The sequence below is a fragment of the Suricata suricatta genome, chromosome 11, assembly GCF_006229205.1.
Source record: "Suricata suricatta isolate VVHF042 chromosome 11, meerkat_22Aug2017_6uvM2_HiC, whole genome shotgun sequence".
NCBI lineage: Eukaryota > Metazoa > Chordata > Mammalia > Carnivora > Herpestidae > Suricata > Suricata suricatta.
Window position 1 is genome coordinate 4,713,904 of NC_043710.1, and position 15,396 is coordinate 4,729,299.

General features: G+C 59.7%; 2 protein-coding genes across 3 annotated transcripts; one reads left to right on the top strand and one right to left on the bottom strand.

Annotated features, from left to right (window-relative positions):
- The first annotated feature begins 23 nt into the window (after positions 1 to 23).
- Positions 24 to 3,258, top strand: PPP1CA (protein phosphatase 1 catalytic subunit alpha). Its single transcript, XM_029956866.1, has 7 exons — positions 24 to 166; positions 701 to 832; positions 998 to 1,228; positions 1,754 to 1,858; positions 2,282 to 2,505; positions 2,603 to 2,737; positions 2,812 to 3,258. The coding sequence occupies exons 1-7, from the start codon at positions 112 to 114 to the stop codon at positions 2,920 to 2,922; spliced, it is 993 nt and encodes a 330-aa protein (XP_029812726.1). The 5' UTR covers positions 24 to 111; the 3' UTR covers positions 2,923 to 3,258.
- On the bottom strand, positions 3,037 to 9,094 carry RAD9A (RAD9 checkpoint clamp component A). Of its 2 annotated transcripts, XM_029956863.1 has the most exons (11): positions 8,978 to 9,094; positions 8,824 to 8,894; positions 8,305 to 8,433; positions 7,746 to 7,860; positions 7,548 to 7,647; positions 5,684 to 5,793; positions 5,454 to 5,563; positions 5,292 to 5,356; positions 5,078 to 5,200; positions 4,072 to 4,279; positions 3,037 to 3,986 (listed from the first exon to the last, which is right to left on the bottom strand). In XM_029956863.1, the coding sequence occupies exons 1-11, from the start codon at positions 9,009 to 9,011 to the stop codon at positions 3,891 to 3,893; spliced, it is 1,161 nt and encodes a 386-aa protein (XP_029812723.1). In that variant the 5' UTR covers positions 9,012 to 9,094; the 3' UTR covers positions 3,037 to 3,890. The 2 variants fall into 2 exon arrangements, with proteins under 2 accessions (XP_029812723.1, XP_029812725.1); XM_029956865.1 differs by lacking the exon at positions 8,824 to 8,894 and having other exon boundaries at positions 8,978 to 9,060.
- Between the last annotated feature and the right edge of the window lie 6,302 nt (positions 9,095 to 15,396).

The following is a 15,396-nucleotide window of genomic DNA, read 5'->3' on the forward strand; positions in this document are numbered from 1 at the left end:
GGTCGGGGCGGGCTGGGGCGGGCGGAAGGAGCGCCAGGCCGGAAGGAGGCAGCGGGAGGGCGGGCGGCAGGAGTGGGCCCGGAGCTGCTGGGCCGGAGCGGCGGCGCCGCCATGTCCGACAGCGAGAAGCTCAACCTGGACTCTGTCATCGGGCGCCTGCTGGAAGGTTGGCCGGGGCGGGGGAGGTCGGCGCCCGCTGTGCCCGGGCCCCCTGCCTGTCCCGGAAGTGGTGCGCGGGCGAGCGTGCCCCTCCCAGGGCCAGCTTAGACTGGGCGGGGACGGGCCGCGAAGTCCCGCATCTGCGGCTGCCCCCCCGAGTCGCAGCTCGCCTGGGGGTTCCAGGAACCCTCTGGCACGAGAGGACAGCCCACTCTCCGGGGCCGGGGCGCCCAGATTGGCCTGCGCTCTCGGGGCGAGGGAGAAACCTAAGAAGCCTAGCTCCACCCCTCCCAGGGGTCCTGCGCCGCTGGGTGGGGTGTTGGATGGCAGGCCCCTGCGCCCAGCAACTCCCTCCCCGCCGAGGCGTCCCATCCTGGGAGGCCCGAGGCAGAGGTCCTGGGAGGCTGAGCAGCAACAGCTGCCTCTGGGCAAAAGGGCCCAGAAGGCCCATGCGCCCTCAGATGTGCCCACAGGCCACTTGCGTCGCCCACCTTCCTCCTGCCTAAGGGACCAGAGTCTTGACGCCCTATTCCGCCCCCAGTGCAGGGCTCGCGGCCTGGAAAGAATGTACAGCTAACAGAAAACGAGATCCGTGGTCTGTGCCTCAAATCAAGGGAGATTTTCCTGAGCCAGCCTATTCTTCTGGAGCTGGAGGCACCCCTCAAGATCTGTGGTGAGCCCCCTGTCCAGGCCTCTTTTGCTTTCTGAAAGTGGAATCTTCCCGCCTTACCCCCCACCCCCTCCAAGTCCTTGGATTGCTCTTCCCTGCAGCCCAGGCTTGGTCCTGGGTTCGGTGGAGCCCCTCCACCTAGCGTTGAACAGGTTCCATGGGTCACAGGTGACATCCATGGCCAGTACTACGACCTTCTGCGGCTCTTCGAGTACGGCGGCTTTCCTCCAGAGAGCAACTACCTCTTCCTGGGGGACTACGTGGACCGGGGCAAGCAGTCTTTGGAGACCATCTGCCTGCTGCTGGCCTATAAGATCAAGTACCCCGAGAACTTCTTCCTGCTCCGTGGGAACCACGAGTGTGCCAGCATCAACCGCATCTATGGCTTCTATGATGAGTGTGAGTAGCCCTAGTAGCCGGGGATTCCGCCACTCAGCGGCGCCCTCGCGTTGTCTTGGCAGTAGAGGTGTTAGAGTCTGACAGGTACCTGCATTTCGCCAGCTCCGTGGAGGGCAAGTGGCTGTTGACAGAGGGCTGCACACAGTCTACTGCAGGGCCCTGCCTGATGGCACTCCCCGCCAGTACATCCATTAAGCACTTGGGATGCCTATTTGGACTGGATTCTGTCCACCAGAAACTGAAATAAACCAGACCTAGTCTTGGCCTGGCCCTGCTCACTGGGTGGGGGTGGGCCGTTCCATATCAAAACTCAGGCTCCTGTGGCCTGGGCTGCGTTCGAATTCTTCCAGGACGGCTGGTAGGCAGTGGAGTGGGGGGAAGGGGACTTCTCTTCTTGCTTTCTACTCTTCCAGCTGTGTCTGAGCGGCCCCAAAAGTGCCCGGTGGGGGGGGGGAGCGGGGGGGGGGCAGAGCCCCAGGCCTGGTGGGGGCAGATAGGCCCCATGAGGCTTCTCCCTCCTGGCAGGCAAGAGGCGCTACAACATTAAACTGTGGAAAACCTTTACTGACTGCTTCAACTGCCTGCCCATCGCTGCCATCGTGGACGAGAAAATCTTCTGCTGCCATGGAGGTGAGGGTGGCTCTGAGGCGCGCGCGGAAGGAACGTTTGGGAAGGAAGAGCCCCAGGCCACATCCCAGGGGTCTTGGCTTGCATGTCACTTCTTCCAGGAAGCCCCCCGCCACACACACACACACACACACACACACACACACACACACACACACGTTAAGTCGCACTCCCCCCCATTTTGGCCTTGGCATCGGGAACGGACTTTGTCTCCTTTGTTCAGAGAGCTCTTTGATCCTTGAGGGCAGGAACTTGAAGAGGCAGCAGGTGAGGACTTCTGCCTGCCTGGCCTCCTGGGACTCTGGGAGAGAGCCGGAGAGGGGGGTTGCGGGGAGCCTGACCAGCAAAGGCTTTCTGGAGCAGTAAGTGTTTGAGGCTTTTTTGAGGGGAGTGACCAGCGTCCCCTCTCCCCACACGCACCCCCAGGCCTGTCCCCAGACCTGCAGTCCATGGAGCAGATTCGGCGGATCATGCGGCCAACAGACGTGCCTGACCAGGGCCTGCTCTGCGACCTGCTGTGGTCTGACCCTGACAAGGACGTGCAGGGCTGGGGCGAGAATGACCGTGGTGTCTCCTTTACCTTTGGGGCTGAGGTTGTGGCCAAGTTCCTGCACAAGCATGACTTGGACCTCATCTGCCGGGCGCACCAGGTGGGGTGGCAGCCCGGGGCTGGGTGGGGGCTGGGGGGTGGGGGCTGGGGCCGGGTAGCTAGCACCCACTGGCCTAACTGCCCCCGTCCTCGTCCAGGTGGTGGAAGATGGCTATGAGTTCTTTGCCAAGCGGCAGCTGGTGACACTCTTCTCGGCCCCCAACTACTGTGGCGAGTTTGACAACGCGGGCGCCATGATGAGTGTGGATGAGACGCTCATGTGCTCCTTCCAGGTGCGGAAGGGGAAGGAAGCGGCCTGTGACCCCGTGGCTGAGCCCATGAGCCTGACCAGCTTTGTCTCTTTTAGATCCTCAAGCCCGCTGACAAGAACAAGGGGAAATACGGGCAGTTCAGTGGCTTGAACCCTGGAGGCCGGCCCATCACCCCACCCCGCAACTCCGCCAAAGCCAAGAAATAGCCTCCACGTGCCCGCACTCTGCCCCAGATGGTGGATTGTACAGAAATTATGTGGCCGTTGGAGGGGGTTCATCCTGCCCCAGGCCCACCTGTCCTGGGGAACACGGAGCCTTGGTATATTTTCCTTTTTTTAATGAATCAATAGCAGCGTCCAATCCCCAGGGCTCCTTCCGCCTGTACCAGCAGTGGTGACATGGAGGATCCTGGGGCTGAGGCTGCAGCTCAGGGCAAAGCAGGGCCAGATGTGGGTTTCCAGCCTTGCTTGGCCTCAGGGCCAGCAGACAGATCCTGGGACAACCCATCTGGTCTCTTGAATAAAGGTCAAAGCTGGATTCTCGCCACGGCCTCTGTCTCCCTTGTCCCAAATACTGAGCCTGGCAGCCCTTCTACCCAGAACCACTGGGGAGGACAGGCTTGCCGGGCATGGGGCGCCAGCCAGGGCAACCCCAGCCACAGGCTCAGGTCCACAGGGGCTTAGGATTCCAAACCAGGGCCAGACAGCATAGAGAAAGCCAAAAAAATATAGCTTGCCAGCCATAAGGGATCCCAGAGGTGTGTCCAGGATTTAAGGAAGGGACACGTCATGATTGGCAGAGAAGGCAGACCAGCAGGGGCCAGCAGCCTCTCTGTGAGTTTTGTCTTAGGGAAGGCAGGTGTCCAACCCTGGCTATGGGGTTAGGAGTCTGGCTGGAAGGCCCACAGAGAGTAACAGGTGAGGGACCTCCCATCAGGTGGCAGGCAGCTCAGTGCCAAGCCTGGGAACAGACATGATTGGTTGGGAGTTGGTGAGAAAAGACAGGGCCCAGGCTGCTCACAGACAGCTGGGAGGGGTCTGGGGTGGGGACAGGACCGCCCGGCTGCTCCAGCGCCACGTTACCACCCCTAGGGTAGAGATGCAGCCCTCCAGGGGCAGGGGGAGGCTGTAGCTTCGTCTAGTCCAGGGCCTCTGGAGACAGGCTTGTTCCTGGTTCAGCCTTCACCCTCGCTGTCTTCAGCCAGCACTGGGCTGGGGCCGGGAGGGGAGTGTGCGGGGGCCAGGATGGAGCCAAAGAACAGCGAGCGGAACTGGAACAGAGCAGAGGAAGCAGAGTGAGTTCTGGAAGCTGCTCCCTCCTTGCCTCCCACCCCCCACTCCATGTCTAGCCCCTACCTTCTTGGGTGGGGGAGTCCCAGGCTCTGTGCCAGGCTCGGTCTCGTTGTCCTCTGAGTAGGGGCCCGGGCTAGAGGGGGGCCGGCAGCCAGGTGAAAGGGACATAGAGGGTACTACTGCCCGTGAGCCCTCACTGTCCCCAGTGGTTTCCATGGCGATCATGTAAGAGTCAATGTCGTCACTGGCAAAGTCATCCAGGTGGGGTGTACTGTGGGCAGGGACAGGGTGTCAGCGAGGAACAGGGAAGAAAAGGTACAGAGGCAGGGCCCCACCTTAGAGGACTCGGGGCGGGGCTGGGGGGGGGGAGGTGGACTTAAAGGCTTAAAAGCTTTGTAACCAGTGATGATCTCTTGGCTTTGCTCCTTTCTCATCTAGTTGGAGGGAAAAAATGATGTGGTTAAGTGGAGGCTTCCCGCGGGGAGTGGACCTGGAAGCCATTTGATCAGAGTTCAGATTGGGGTCCTGAGGGATGCATCCTGGGACCCAGCTGAGCCCGGTTTGGGGAGGAAACATCAAATCCTCTGAGCTAGACCACCTGGGGCCCAAGCCTCAGCCTTCCCAGGAGACAGAGCTGGAGAGCACTGGGGCCCAGGGATGTGCTGGGCCGGGGGCCAGACTAAACTTCCTGTTTCAACCACACTGGGCCCGTCCTCCCCATCCCACCTGCCCTTCCCGCCACCTGCTTCCCCAGCCCCAGGCAGCTCCCTGCTTCCCAGCAGCCTGTTCCCTCCTTGGCCAGGGAAGAGGCTCGGAGAGGACTCAGCCAGAGAAGGAAGCCAGCCCCGCCTTGGGGACATTCCCTGGGTGGGCGGGATCTCTGAGCACAGCTGATCAGGAAGGCTGAGGCTGCAGGGCTGGAAGGCGCTGTGAGCCATAGGGGCTGGGGCCCGACCGGAAGTGTGTGTGCTGGGGGTGGCACCCGAGCCCAAGCAGCAGGCTTGGGGCTGGGGTTCCAGGAGACGGGAGTGGGGGGAAGCGGGCAGGTGGGAGGGTGGGGCATCCTCACCTGGGGGCCTGGAGCGGAGGCACCAGCCTGTGGAGCTCCGAGGAGTGCAGGTCTGACTCTGACATTGTGGCCAGGACAAAGTGTCCGTCCAGCAGAGAGTCCTGGACGGCAAAGATGGCTGGCCTAGGCAGATGACAGGTCCTGGGTGAGGTCAGGGCCCTTGGGCTCCCGGCATCCCGGTGCCTCCCCTCCCCGACCTGAGGTTGGGCATTACCTGCCTGGCACATCGAAGTGAATGCTAAGAGACAAGTTTGCAGACTCTGCGAAACTCAGGAGTCCCTGGGAGGGGAGAGGCAGAGCTGTGAGGCCCAGGGCAGGGCGAGGCTGGGAGGGCAGGGTGGGGAGTGTGTTGGGAGGGGGAAACTCACAAACTCACCCGGAATTCCTTGAGGCAGAAAGTGATGGCCACCCCTTCCTGGGCCTGCAGCTGCTGGAAGTCCTCCTCCCCGATGCTCATCTCCGTCGTCATGGCTTTGACGGTGCTGTCTGTGCAGGCGGGAAGGGGAGGAACCTATGCCTCTGGGCCTTACCCCCCCCCCCCCCCCCCCCCCCCCCCCCCCCCCCCCCCCCCCCCCCGCCACCCTGAGTCATATCTGGCTCCCTCACCTGCCTCCTCCTCCAGGTAGCTACGCAGGATGACCCTGCGGCCAGAGCCAATGCCCAGTGTCACTTCTGCCAGTGCGGGGGAGAAGGGCTGCACGGCCTCCCCAAAGACCCTGTGAGGAGGGCACAGCATCACACCCAAGGCCTAGCGCTGCCCGGTGGCTTTGCTCTTGGTGAGCTGCGGCAGGGCTGTGACCTGTGTACTAGTGTACGGGCACCTGCCAGGTGCCAGGCCTAGCGTGCCCTGGGAAAGAGGACAGGGTGAGCCGGACGTGGTTCCTACCCCATCCGAAGCTTTCAGGCTGTTGGAGAAAAGTCCATCGCAAGGGGTGGGGCAGACCAGCGCAGAGCCCAGAGGAGGTGCCAGGAAGGGCGGGCTGCCAGCTGGGCTGTTGCAGGGCCCGAGCCGGGCAGGCAGGCGCTGCCCACGGAGCGTGGGAAACCACACCACGCCATCCCCGTGAACTCGGCAAAGGCCTTAAATCTTTGTGTCTTAGAGATACATGCTAACAAGTATTTACATATAAGATGGCGTCTGGAATTTGCCTCAAGACAACGAGGCACCTGCTTTTACACATACTTGAAACTGTGCATGAAAAAAAAACTCATTAAAAGAAAAAACTAGCACCCAACTCCAGACAAGAGGTGAGGCCATTCCCTCTTTCTTTACCCAGAGGAGTCCTGAGCAGCACTATCCCCACAGATCTCAGAAAAATAGTCTGTAAGGACTCAAAGGGAACTTCAAATGACCACACCTTAGGGCTACCAAAAGAAATGAGCATGACCTTGGGCGACTCAAATGCAAGCAGCATCCAGCAGAAAGTGGGAGGGGGGCTACCCCTCTCCACCCTCTTCTGCACTCGAGTCCCCATCTCCCAGGTCCCGTGAGGCTCCTCGGTGCTCAGGTTTTCCCAGAACAGAGCCCCATCCCCATGGCTGTTTATTCAGGCAGCCCTCCTGGACCGTGACCTCCCTGTCCAGCCTCTTCCTGGGGCTGCGGACACCTCAAATCTACAGTCCAAGCAGATAGAGGAGAGGCTGCCTTTGAAGGCACAGCCTCCCAGAAGGATGACCACACCGGACAAGGGTTTTGGGCTCCTGAGCCCCAAAGGTTAAAGACTGACATTCAAGGCTACTCAGGCCAGAGAAAGAGAATTTACATGCAAACCAAACACCTGCTTGCTTGCTTGGTTGCTTGCTTTTTTTAAAAAATAGTTTTCAAAGTTTATTTTGAGAGAGAGACTTGGTGTAAGGGGGGGAGGGACAGAGAGAGGGGGAGAAAATCCCAAGCAGGCTCCACACCCAGCACACAGCCCGATGTGGGGCTTGATCCAATGACCCTGGGATCAGGTCCTGAGCTGAAGTCAAGAGTCAGATGCTCTGAGCCACCCAGGTGCCTCGAAGACCTACTTTCTAAAAGAGGAGTCAGGATGGGTCTGAACGGCCAGAAAGCCAAGCTGCATCTCTGGGGCGGAGAACACAGGCTCCCGAAGACCGTGAGGAGCACGGGGCAGTGCCCCCCTCCATCCCCGCCTCCGCCCTGATCGAGCCAGACCAGGCCCTGACAGCAAAGGTAGAGAAAATGAAGAAGGCATCTCCTTAAATCAACCCTTGAAGCTTCAAAGAAGAACAAAAGAGGGGGCACCTGGGTGGCCCAGTCGGTTAAGTGTCCAACTTCAGCTCAGGTCATGATCTCACGGTTCGTGGGTTCAAGTCCTACGTCGGGCTCTGCTGAGCGTTAGCTCAGAGCCTAGAGCCTGTCTTCATATTCTGTGTGTCTCTCTCTCTGCCTCTCCCCTGCTCACTATCTCTCAAAAATAAAACAAAAACACTCACGGCTCAGCTTGGAGCCAGACGACACACTCACCGAGCAGGGGCCCGGAGCACATGGGAGCACAAGGCCGGGTCAAAGACAGCCTGCAGGGACTCGCAGTCCTGGAAGGACAGGTTGTGCGTCTTCCTCACCCCTGGATGGGCAGACAGGGCCTCAGCGCAGGTCTTGCTCACCCCCCACCCCGCCAGGGACCCCTCGGCCAGCCAGCTGGCCAGCCAGCTGCCCGCTCACCGTATTTGCAGTGCAGCTGGACCACCAGGCGGCTGCTCCTGCCGCTCAGCGAGATGCAGCATTTCTCCACAGTCTTTTCCACCATCGCCAGCGAACGGAAGACGGACAGGAACGACTGGGGGGCAGGGGGACCCACCAGCTCAGTGCTGTGCCTCCACCAACCAGCTCTCACATCCCATGGAGGACCTGGGCGTCCGAGGCTCGGCAGGGTCACACCAGGAAAGGAACTCCACGACAGAACGTTTACGCCTTTCTGGGCTTTTGTTTATGCTGTCACACCTGTCTGGGATGCCTCAAAAGATCCACTTACCTTTCAAGGGCCAACTTGAACATCACCACTCTCTCCAAACCCTGGCAGAAGCAATCACCCTCTCCGTGTCTCCCATTACGCTCTGTGGTGTCCTTAGTGTCCTTACTGTGCGCCCCCCACGTTTTACACTGGCTCGCTCCTGCAACACGTCTCTCTCCCCAGTTAGTATCAACTGAATGTCCCAGAGCAGACACACGCCAAGGGCGGCAGCACGGGCCGCCGGTCCCACCGGTGCCGGAAGGGCCTCACCTTCATCAACATCTTACAGCGTAGGCCTTCCTGACCAGGGGCGGCCGCCTGGTACTGCTGGAAGAAGAGTGGGGCAAAGAGGAAGCAGGCATAGGCAGATCGAGAGGAGTTCACCGTCCGGAGAGAGAGCTGGGCCAGGGAAAGCAGGGAACAGGGCCGCGGTCAGCGGGCAGAGACGGCGCTGCCCTCTGGCTGCCTTCTCGCCCATCGTGGCCCTCCCGTCCTCCGCCTTCCACCTGTTGAAGTTCCTCTCCTTCGGGTCGGCGGATGCCTTCTCCCCGAATCCTTCTCTGAGTCCCTGGCGCCACTGCTCCCCCAGCAAGGGCCCTACACACTCTGCCTTTCCCCCTAGTCACCCCCCACCCGCCACCGGGCACTTCAGGGACCAGAGAAGATGACAGGGCCCGAACTGAAGCCCTAACAAGGGGGGCGGAATAACAAACTCAGCAGACAAATCTGCCCAAGGTCATCTGGCCCGTTGGGAGGCAAACCCTGTCGTCAGCCCACCCACCCCCTCACCCCTTCTTCCAGGGGCTCCAGGTAGAGCTCGTCCCCGATACGGGACAGGGAATGGACGGCCTTGCCGAGCACTGCGGGGAGGAGAACAGAAACGGGGGTTAGGCGGGCATCTCCCGCCGTTCCACGTGCCCCGCCCCCGCCGCCCCCAACTCACCCTTCACGTTGCCGCCGGTGACCAGACACTTCATGCTGCCCCCACCTCCGAGGCCGGGCCTGGCCTGCGACCGAGCGGACACTGGACCCGCCACCGGTGCTCGCCGAACCCCGGGGAAGCGCCCGCCACCGCGGGCCGCGGGGCTTCCCTTCCCGCGCGCCGCCCCCGGAAGCCCCGCCCCGCCTCCTCATTGGCCTGCACGCCCCAGCTCCTCCGTCACGTGAGAAAAACGCTCGCCCGCTCCGCCGTCACGTGACGGAGTGTCCGGTGGGGGGCGGGGCGCGCGGCAAAGTGGGCGGGGAGGGCCCGGGCCCCGCTCCTCGCTCCCCTGCGCACCCGCCCGCAAGGCCGCGGGCGCCGGGCTCGGAGCCCTGAGATGTGCGGGCTCGCCCAGGGCGGATCTTCCTGTGTGTCGTCTGGACGCGGGGTCAAAGCTGGATCTTACGCACCTGCAACCGCCACCAGTTCTAAAGGGACTAAAGCAATTTGCTTCAGGATCTGGCGGGTTGAGGGGTTTGGGGAGGTGGCTGTGCATTCTGGCTTGGAGGATCCGTCATCGATCCTTGAAAAACAGAAGATATTGGGGCTGAAAGGGGTAGAAGGGTGTCCCTAGCAGGGGCAAGAGGGAACAAAGGGTCACTGGTGCGTGGACCTTGCCCCTCGGGGAGGGAAGTGCTCCGTGAGCCTTGCAGAGGGGTGGGGGGCTGCCAAATGATGAGGGACACCAGTGGGGAGACCTGGAAGCATTTCCCCAGGGTAGAATCACATTTGTGTGACCACTTTTGGAAAGGCCCCAAAGGGGCGCCTGGGTGGCTCAGTCCCTGACACTTGATTTTGGTTCAGGTCATGATCTCACCGTTTGTGAGATTGAGCCTTTCTTTTGGCTCTGCGCTGACGGAAGGGAGCCTGCTTGAGATTCTCTCTCCTCTTTCTCTGCCCCTCCTCTTCTCTCCCTCTCTCTCAAAATAAATAAGCATGACCAAACAAAGGCCCCCAAGACCGGGCAGCAGGGGAAGTTCCGCCCTTGCCCCAGACCCCAGGCTGCAGGTCAAGGTGCAAGGAAAGTCTTGGAGGGACGTTCTGAGCTCTAGCCCCCACAGCTCCAGGGTTCCAGTGCTCTGAAGGGCCTTGGGAGCATTTTTTAGGCAGCTTGGCCTTGGCCTTCTGGTATTGTCTGCAGTGAAGAATGTACTTGTCTGCCTGCTCCTTGCCCTCCAGCTCGCTGGCAGTTCAGGAACCTTCCTTTGTCTCTCTCTCCTTGCCCGAGGTGCCTGTCCCTCACCCGCCTTCCCTCGAGCACTGGGGAGGGTCTTCTTCTTCTTCTTCTCCTTCTTCTTCTTCAAGTTTATTTACTTATTTTGAGAGAGAGAGAATGGGCAGAATGAGAGAAAAGGAGAGAGAATCCCAAGGAGAGCTGGATGTGGGGCTGGATCTCAAGAAATGTGAGATCCTGAGCTGAGCCTCCTAGGTCAGCAGAGCCCGACCCAGGGCTCGAACCCGCGAACTGTGAGATCATGACCTGAGCCAAAGTCGGCTGCTCAACTGACTGAGCCACCCAGGCACCCCTTATTATTTATTTTGAGAGAGAGGGAGGCACAGAATCCGAAGACAGGATCCAGGCTCTGAGCTAGTTGTCAGCACAGAGCCTGTCGCGGGGCTCGAACCCACGAACTGTGAGATCATGACCTGAGCTGACGTCGCACGCTTAACCAACTGAGCACCCAGGCGCCCCAAGAGTCGGATCCTAACCAACTGAGCCACCCAAGCACCCATGGGGGAGGTTAGTCTTGCTTCCCAAGGGGGTCAGTGTAAATGGCACCCCTTTACCCAGGCATTTAAGGAAATGTTGGATTTTAAATTCTTTTTTAATGTTTAATTTATTTTTGATACAGAGGGAGACAGAGCAAGAGAGGGGGAGGAGCAGAGAGAGAAGGAGACACAGAACCAGAAGCAGGCTCCAGGCTCTGAGCTAGCTGTCAGCGCAGAGCCTGACGCAGGGCTCGAACCCACGGACGTGAGATCTGACCTGAGCCGAAGCCGGAGGCTTAACTGACTGAGCCACCCAGGCGCCGCATTACCCAGGGATTTAAGTCGGTACCTGGGAGTCATCCCTGATGCTCTCCGTCATCCCCCAGAGTCCTTCAACAGGCCCTGACTGCTCCACCTTCTGAACAGGTGACACCCACTTCCATCTCCACGGCCATCGTCCTGGCTCCTGCCACCATTTTCTCTCCCTGGACGCCTGTGGGAGCTCCCTGAGTGCTCTCCTGCCTCCAGCCTCTCCTTTCCAGGCCACCCTCCATACAGCACAAAAGTGACCTTCTGGAAGCATTCCCCCGTCTCACATACTGGCTTCTCTTTCTGGCGCTTAGCTGCAGTTCCTTGTCCTCAGAAGGCCTTCCCTGCACCGCTCCCCTCCCCCAACTCAATGCAACATTATTTCATTTTTAATGGGTTTTTTTACATTTATTTATTTTTGAGAGACAGAGTGAGACAGAGTCTGAGGGAGGGGGGCAGAGAGAAGGAGACAGAATCTGAAGCAGGCTCCAGGCTCTGAGCTGTCAGCACAGAGCCCCACGCAGGGCTTGAACCCACGAACTGTGATTGTGACCTGAGCCGAAGTCGGACACTTAACCAGCTGAGCCCCCCAGGCGCCTCTATGCAACATTATTTCATACACATCTGCTTAAGGTGCTGTGATGAAACTTCCAGCTTCTTCCCACAGTCCCATCCTTCCCTGGACAGCAGCTGCCCTCCCCGCACCCCATACTGTCACAAAATAAAACCCACAAAGGAACCTACCATTAGCTATTCTCTTCCTTCCCTTTCCTCCTCTCTCCACACCCCTCACTCTCTTTTTACCCCAACATAACTCAGCTTAGCCTTCACGCACTCTCCATGGTGGCCCCGCACCCACCGCCCGAGCAGCCCGGCTGGAACTGGAAGCAGGTGCCAAAGCTCCCTAGAAGGCAAGGAGGAGAAACAGTAATCACACAGTGGTGCCTCTGGCCCTGACATCTCTGATGCTGTGGGGTCCTGTGGCCTTGAGGTCTTTGGTGCAAGGCCCTGGGCAGGGAGAGGGAGACATAAATTCTCTAAATTCTCAGGAAGCTTAATGAATCTTCAGACACACACTCTTTAGGATTTCTTTTTTTTAAGTAATCTCTATCCCCAACGTGGGGCTTGAACTCACAACCTTGAGATCAAGCATTGCATGCTCTACTGACTGAGCCAGCCAGGCGCCCCTCGTTAGGATCCTTTAAGAGTCTTTACATACACGCACACACCCTGCCAGAGGTCAGTGATCACCTGACCCTTCTGAAGGGCTCCGAGCAGAAAGGGGCCTGGAGCTGGGAATTCGGGGTCCCGGGTCTCTAGTCTGAGCTTCACCACTGACTCGCTGTGTGACTGTGCCAGCCCCTCTCTGTCTCTGCGGCCGTTCTCATCTGTATTGTCGGCGGTGCTCACTGAGATGCTCAGTGAGGGTCCTTCCAACCTTGATGCGTGGGCTCCTGACGGGGTCCTCGGCTTTCCTGGGCCCACGTCTGGCCGCCTGAGAGCTGTGATGGGCCGTCCTGCCTCTCGGAGACTGCGGGACCGGAAGGAAGCGCTCCTGTCTGAGGCCGGGCAGCCTCTCTGGGCTTGCAGTTGGCAGAGGCCTCGATGCCTTTCAGGTCGGGAAGGAGGGGGGGTGGTGAGGGCCTTGCAACCGTGAGGCGCGCTTCGCACTTCGCGTTGGCAGAGGGGTCAGAACCCAAAGGCAGGTTGGGGTCTGCGCCAGGGAAGACCCGGGATAGCCCCAGCCCTGCTCCCAGATAGTCTCAAGCGAGTCAAGGCTTTTCTTTGGGCCTCGGTTTCCTCCTTGATAAAATGAGGGGGTTGCCGGAGATGCTCTCTCAGGATCCTTTCAACCCCCAAATTCTTAGCCTTCACCCCACAGGTATGTAAGTATGTGTGTGGGAAGGCAAATACGGATGGAGGACGGCAGTTGCCATTTCAAACTTTGAAAATAATTATCTGTTGACGGGGCACCTGGGCAGCCCAGTCAGTTGAGGGTCAGACTCTTGATTTCCGCTCAGGTCATGATCCCAGGGTCGTGAGACAGACCTGAACTGGGCTCTGTGCTGGGTATGGGGCCAAGATATCTCAAGATGTTCTCTCTCTCTCTGCCTCCTCCCCCACTCCCCGCTCTATCTCTCTCTCCATAATAGTAATTGTTACTATTAATATATTAATAATCATTAGTAGTAATTTCATCATCTGTTGGAAAATTTCTTCCCTTCAACCACTACTTCTTACCCAACTGTTTAGGTTTATTTAATTATTCTTAAATGTTCGTTGATTTTTGAGAGCAAGAGAGTGGGGGAGGGGCAAAGAGAAAAGGAGACACAGACCCACTTCTCTACAGGAAAGAGAGTACGGGACAGAAATCCCTGCCGTCACGGGCTTCCACTCTGGCGGACAGACACTGAGCAGAGAGAGGGGTGGCCCGTGCCGAGGCTCTGAGGGAAGTCCCCTGGGCTGTGCACACACCGGAAGTGACGTTGTGCGGTTACTCTGCGGTAGCCAAGCGGACAAGGGAGCTCTGAGCTGCCGGGGACACCGGCCTGCGCCGTAGGCCAGCACGGCCCGGGCCTTCCTTGTCCTCTGCCGTCCTTCCCAGCAGCCTCCACGAGCGTGGCCCACGGCAGCAGTTTGAAAAGCATGTGCTGAGGGGCGCCTGGGTGACTCAGTTGGTTGAGCATCTGCTCTTGATCTTGGCTCAGGTCCTGATCCCACGGTTGGTGGGGCTGGAGCCTGCTCGGGATTCTCCCTCCCTCTCCCTGCCCCTCCCCCACTCACACACACTCTCTCGAAATAAATAAACCCAAAAAACAAAACAAAACAACAACACATCCTGAATGACAAGAGTGTAGCCTTCAGAGAGGTGGCGGGGCCTGAGCCCGGGTCGTCCGCTGAGGGGACTAGCGGTCCTCTGGGCACGGGCCGGCCGAGATCTGGTGCCCCTGCTTCCAGGCTGTGCGCAAATGGACGAGTCGCTTCTTTTCTCTGAGCCTCAGTTGTCTCACCTGTAATCTGCCCACACAGAGGGCCGCGTGAGCGTCCCCTCCGTCAGTGTCCACAAAGCGCACTGCCAGTGCTGCTATGCCGTGTCTTCCCACCCCTGTCTCTGGGGTGCGCCCTCACCCTCTTCTGGGGTGAGGACCAGAAACAAATCGTGTGGGCGGAGCCCCAGTGAATCCCACCAGGAGCCTGGGAAGAAAGTCCCCTCCTGAGAAACAAAACAGAGAAAGGCCTGGAGGCCAAGGGCTGGTCAGAGGACTCTGGTGGAGATGGAAGACAGCCTCCCGAAGAGGCGCAGTGGTGGGGGGCAGGGGGCACTGCCACGTGGCCACACTGCACTTCCGGGCCCTCGGTGCCCTCGCCTCGTGGGGAGAGCCAGTCCTCTGGGGCCCTTGCAGGCTGTCAGAGGCCGGCCGTGCTCGCCCTGCCCAACGCCGGGTGCCCAGCGCACACTGGAGACCAGGTGCCTTTGGGCTGCAGGGTCGAGGCGGAAGGGGGAGGAGATGGAATGTTTTAAACCCACAGCAGGGATGCGAAGGGGAAAGTTCCAGCTTGTTCATCAAAACCTGGCATGCTGGCCTTACAGGGCCCCCTTGGAGTGCAAGTGAGGTAAGTTTAGGACAAATCAAAGGCAGCGTGCTTCCCCCAGCGGGGGAGAACCCCGATGGAACTCATTACTCCAAAATGTGGTCTCAGCTGGAAATATAAATAGCTTCACAAAAGGTTTAGATAAATCCATGGATGACAGTTCCATTCATGGGTTGGAAGGGGAAGGAGCTGTTAGGGGCCTGCTGGCCTGCGGGGAAGGCGTCGGGGGGCCACCTGGCCTCCCTCAGCCCACCCCTCAGGGCCCCTGTCAGAGGCCGGCTTCAGGCCGCAGAGACCCAGGTCGAAGTGGTGTTCCTAAAGGCTGCAGCCAGGCCTGAGCCCCCTTCTCCACCCTCCCCTCCCCGGTACTCCCCATCCACTGCCTGGGGAGACCTGGACGCCAGCTCTGTGCAGCGTCCTGGCCCGGCTGTCCCTTAAGGGACCAGCAGAGGGAGACAGACACCGTGTACAGTCCCAGCTTCCAGCATGGGGACCGGGCTGCTCTGCCCCAGGCAAGCGCCTGTGGGTGCCAGCTGGGCGCCCAACACTGTGCTACGCACCCAGGGAGAAAGGGGCCCAAGAAGCCATCCTCCCTGGCCGAGATCTCCCTGCCATGCAGGGGGAGTGCGGGGAGACTTCAGGCAACTGGGGTAGGGCAAGGAGGAGGCCGCTAATGAATGAAGAGCAGGGCAGAGGCTCAGGAGGCATGATGCCCTCTGTCCCAGCAGCCCCGGAGCTGTGGTGGGCAGGCCGTGGGTCTTTGGATG

Excerpts from the sequence above, each read along its gene's own strand:
- RAD9A (XM_029956863.1), bottom strand. The coding sequence starts at position 9,011 with ATGAAGTGTCTGGTCACCGGCGGCAACGTGAAGG. Across the intron at positions 5,564-5,683 it reads CTACCTGGAGGAGGAGGCAG|ACAGCACCGTCAAAGCCATG; the intron begins GTGAGGGAGCCA and ends CCGCCTGCACAG. Across the intron at positions 5,201-5,291 it reads CACTTCGATGTGCCAGGCAG|GCCAGCCATCTTTGCCGTCC; the intron begins GTAATGCCCAAC and ends TCATCTGCCTAG.
- PPP1CA (XM_029956866.1), top strand. The coding sequence starts at position 112 with ATGTCCGACAGCGAGAAGCTCAACCTGGACTCTGTCATCGGGCGCCTG. Across the intron at positions 1,229-1,753 it reads CTATGGCTTCTATGATGAGT|GCAAGAGGCGCTACAACATT; the intron begins GTGAGTAGCCCT and ends CCCTCCTGGCAG. Across the intron at positions 2,738-2,811 it reads CGCTCATGTGCTCCTTCCAG|ATCCTCAAGCCCGCTGACAA; the intron begins GTGCGGAAGGGG and ends TGTCTCTTTTAG.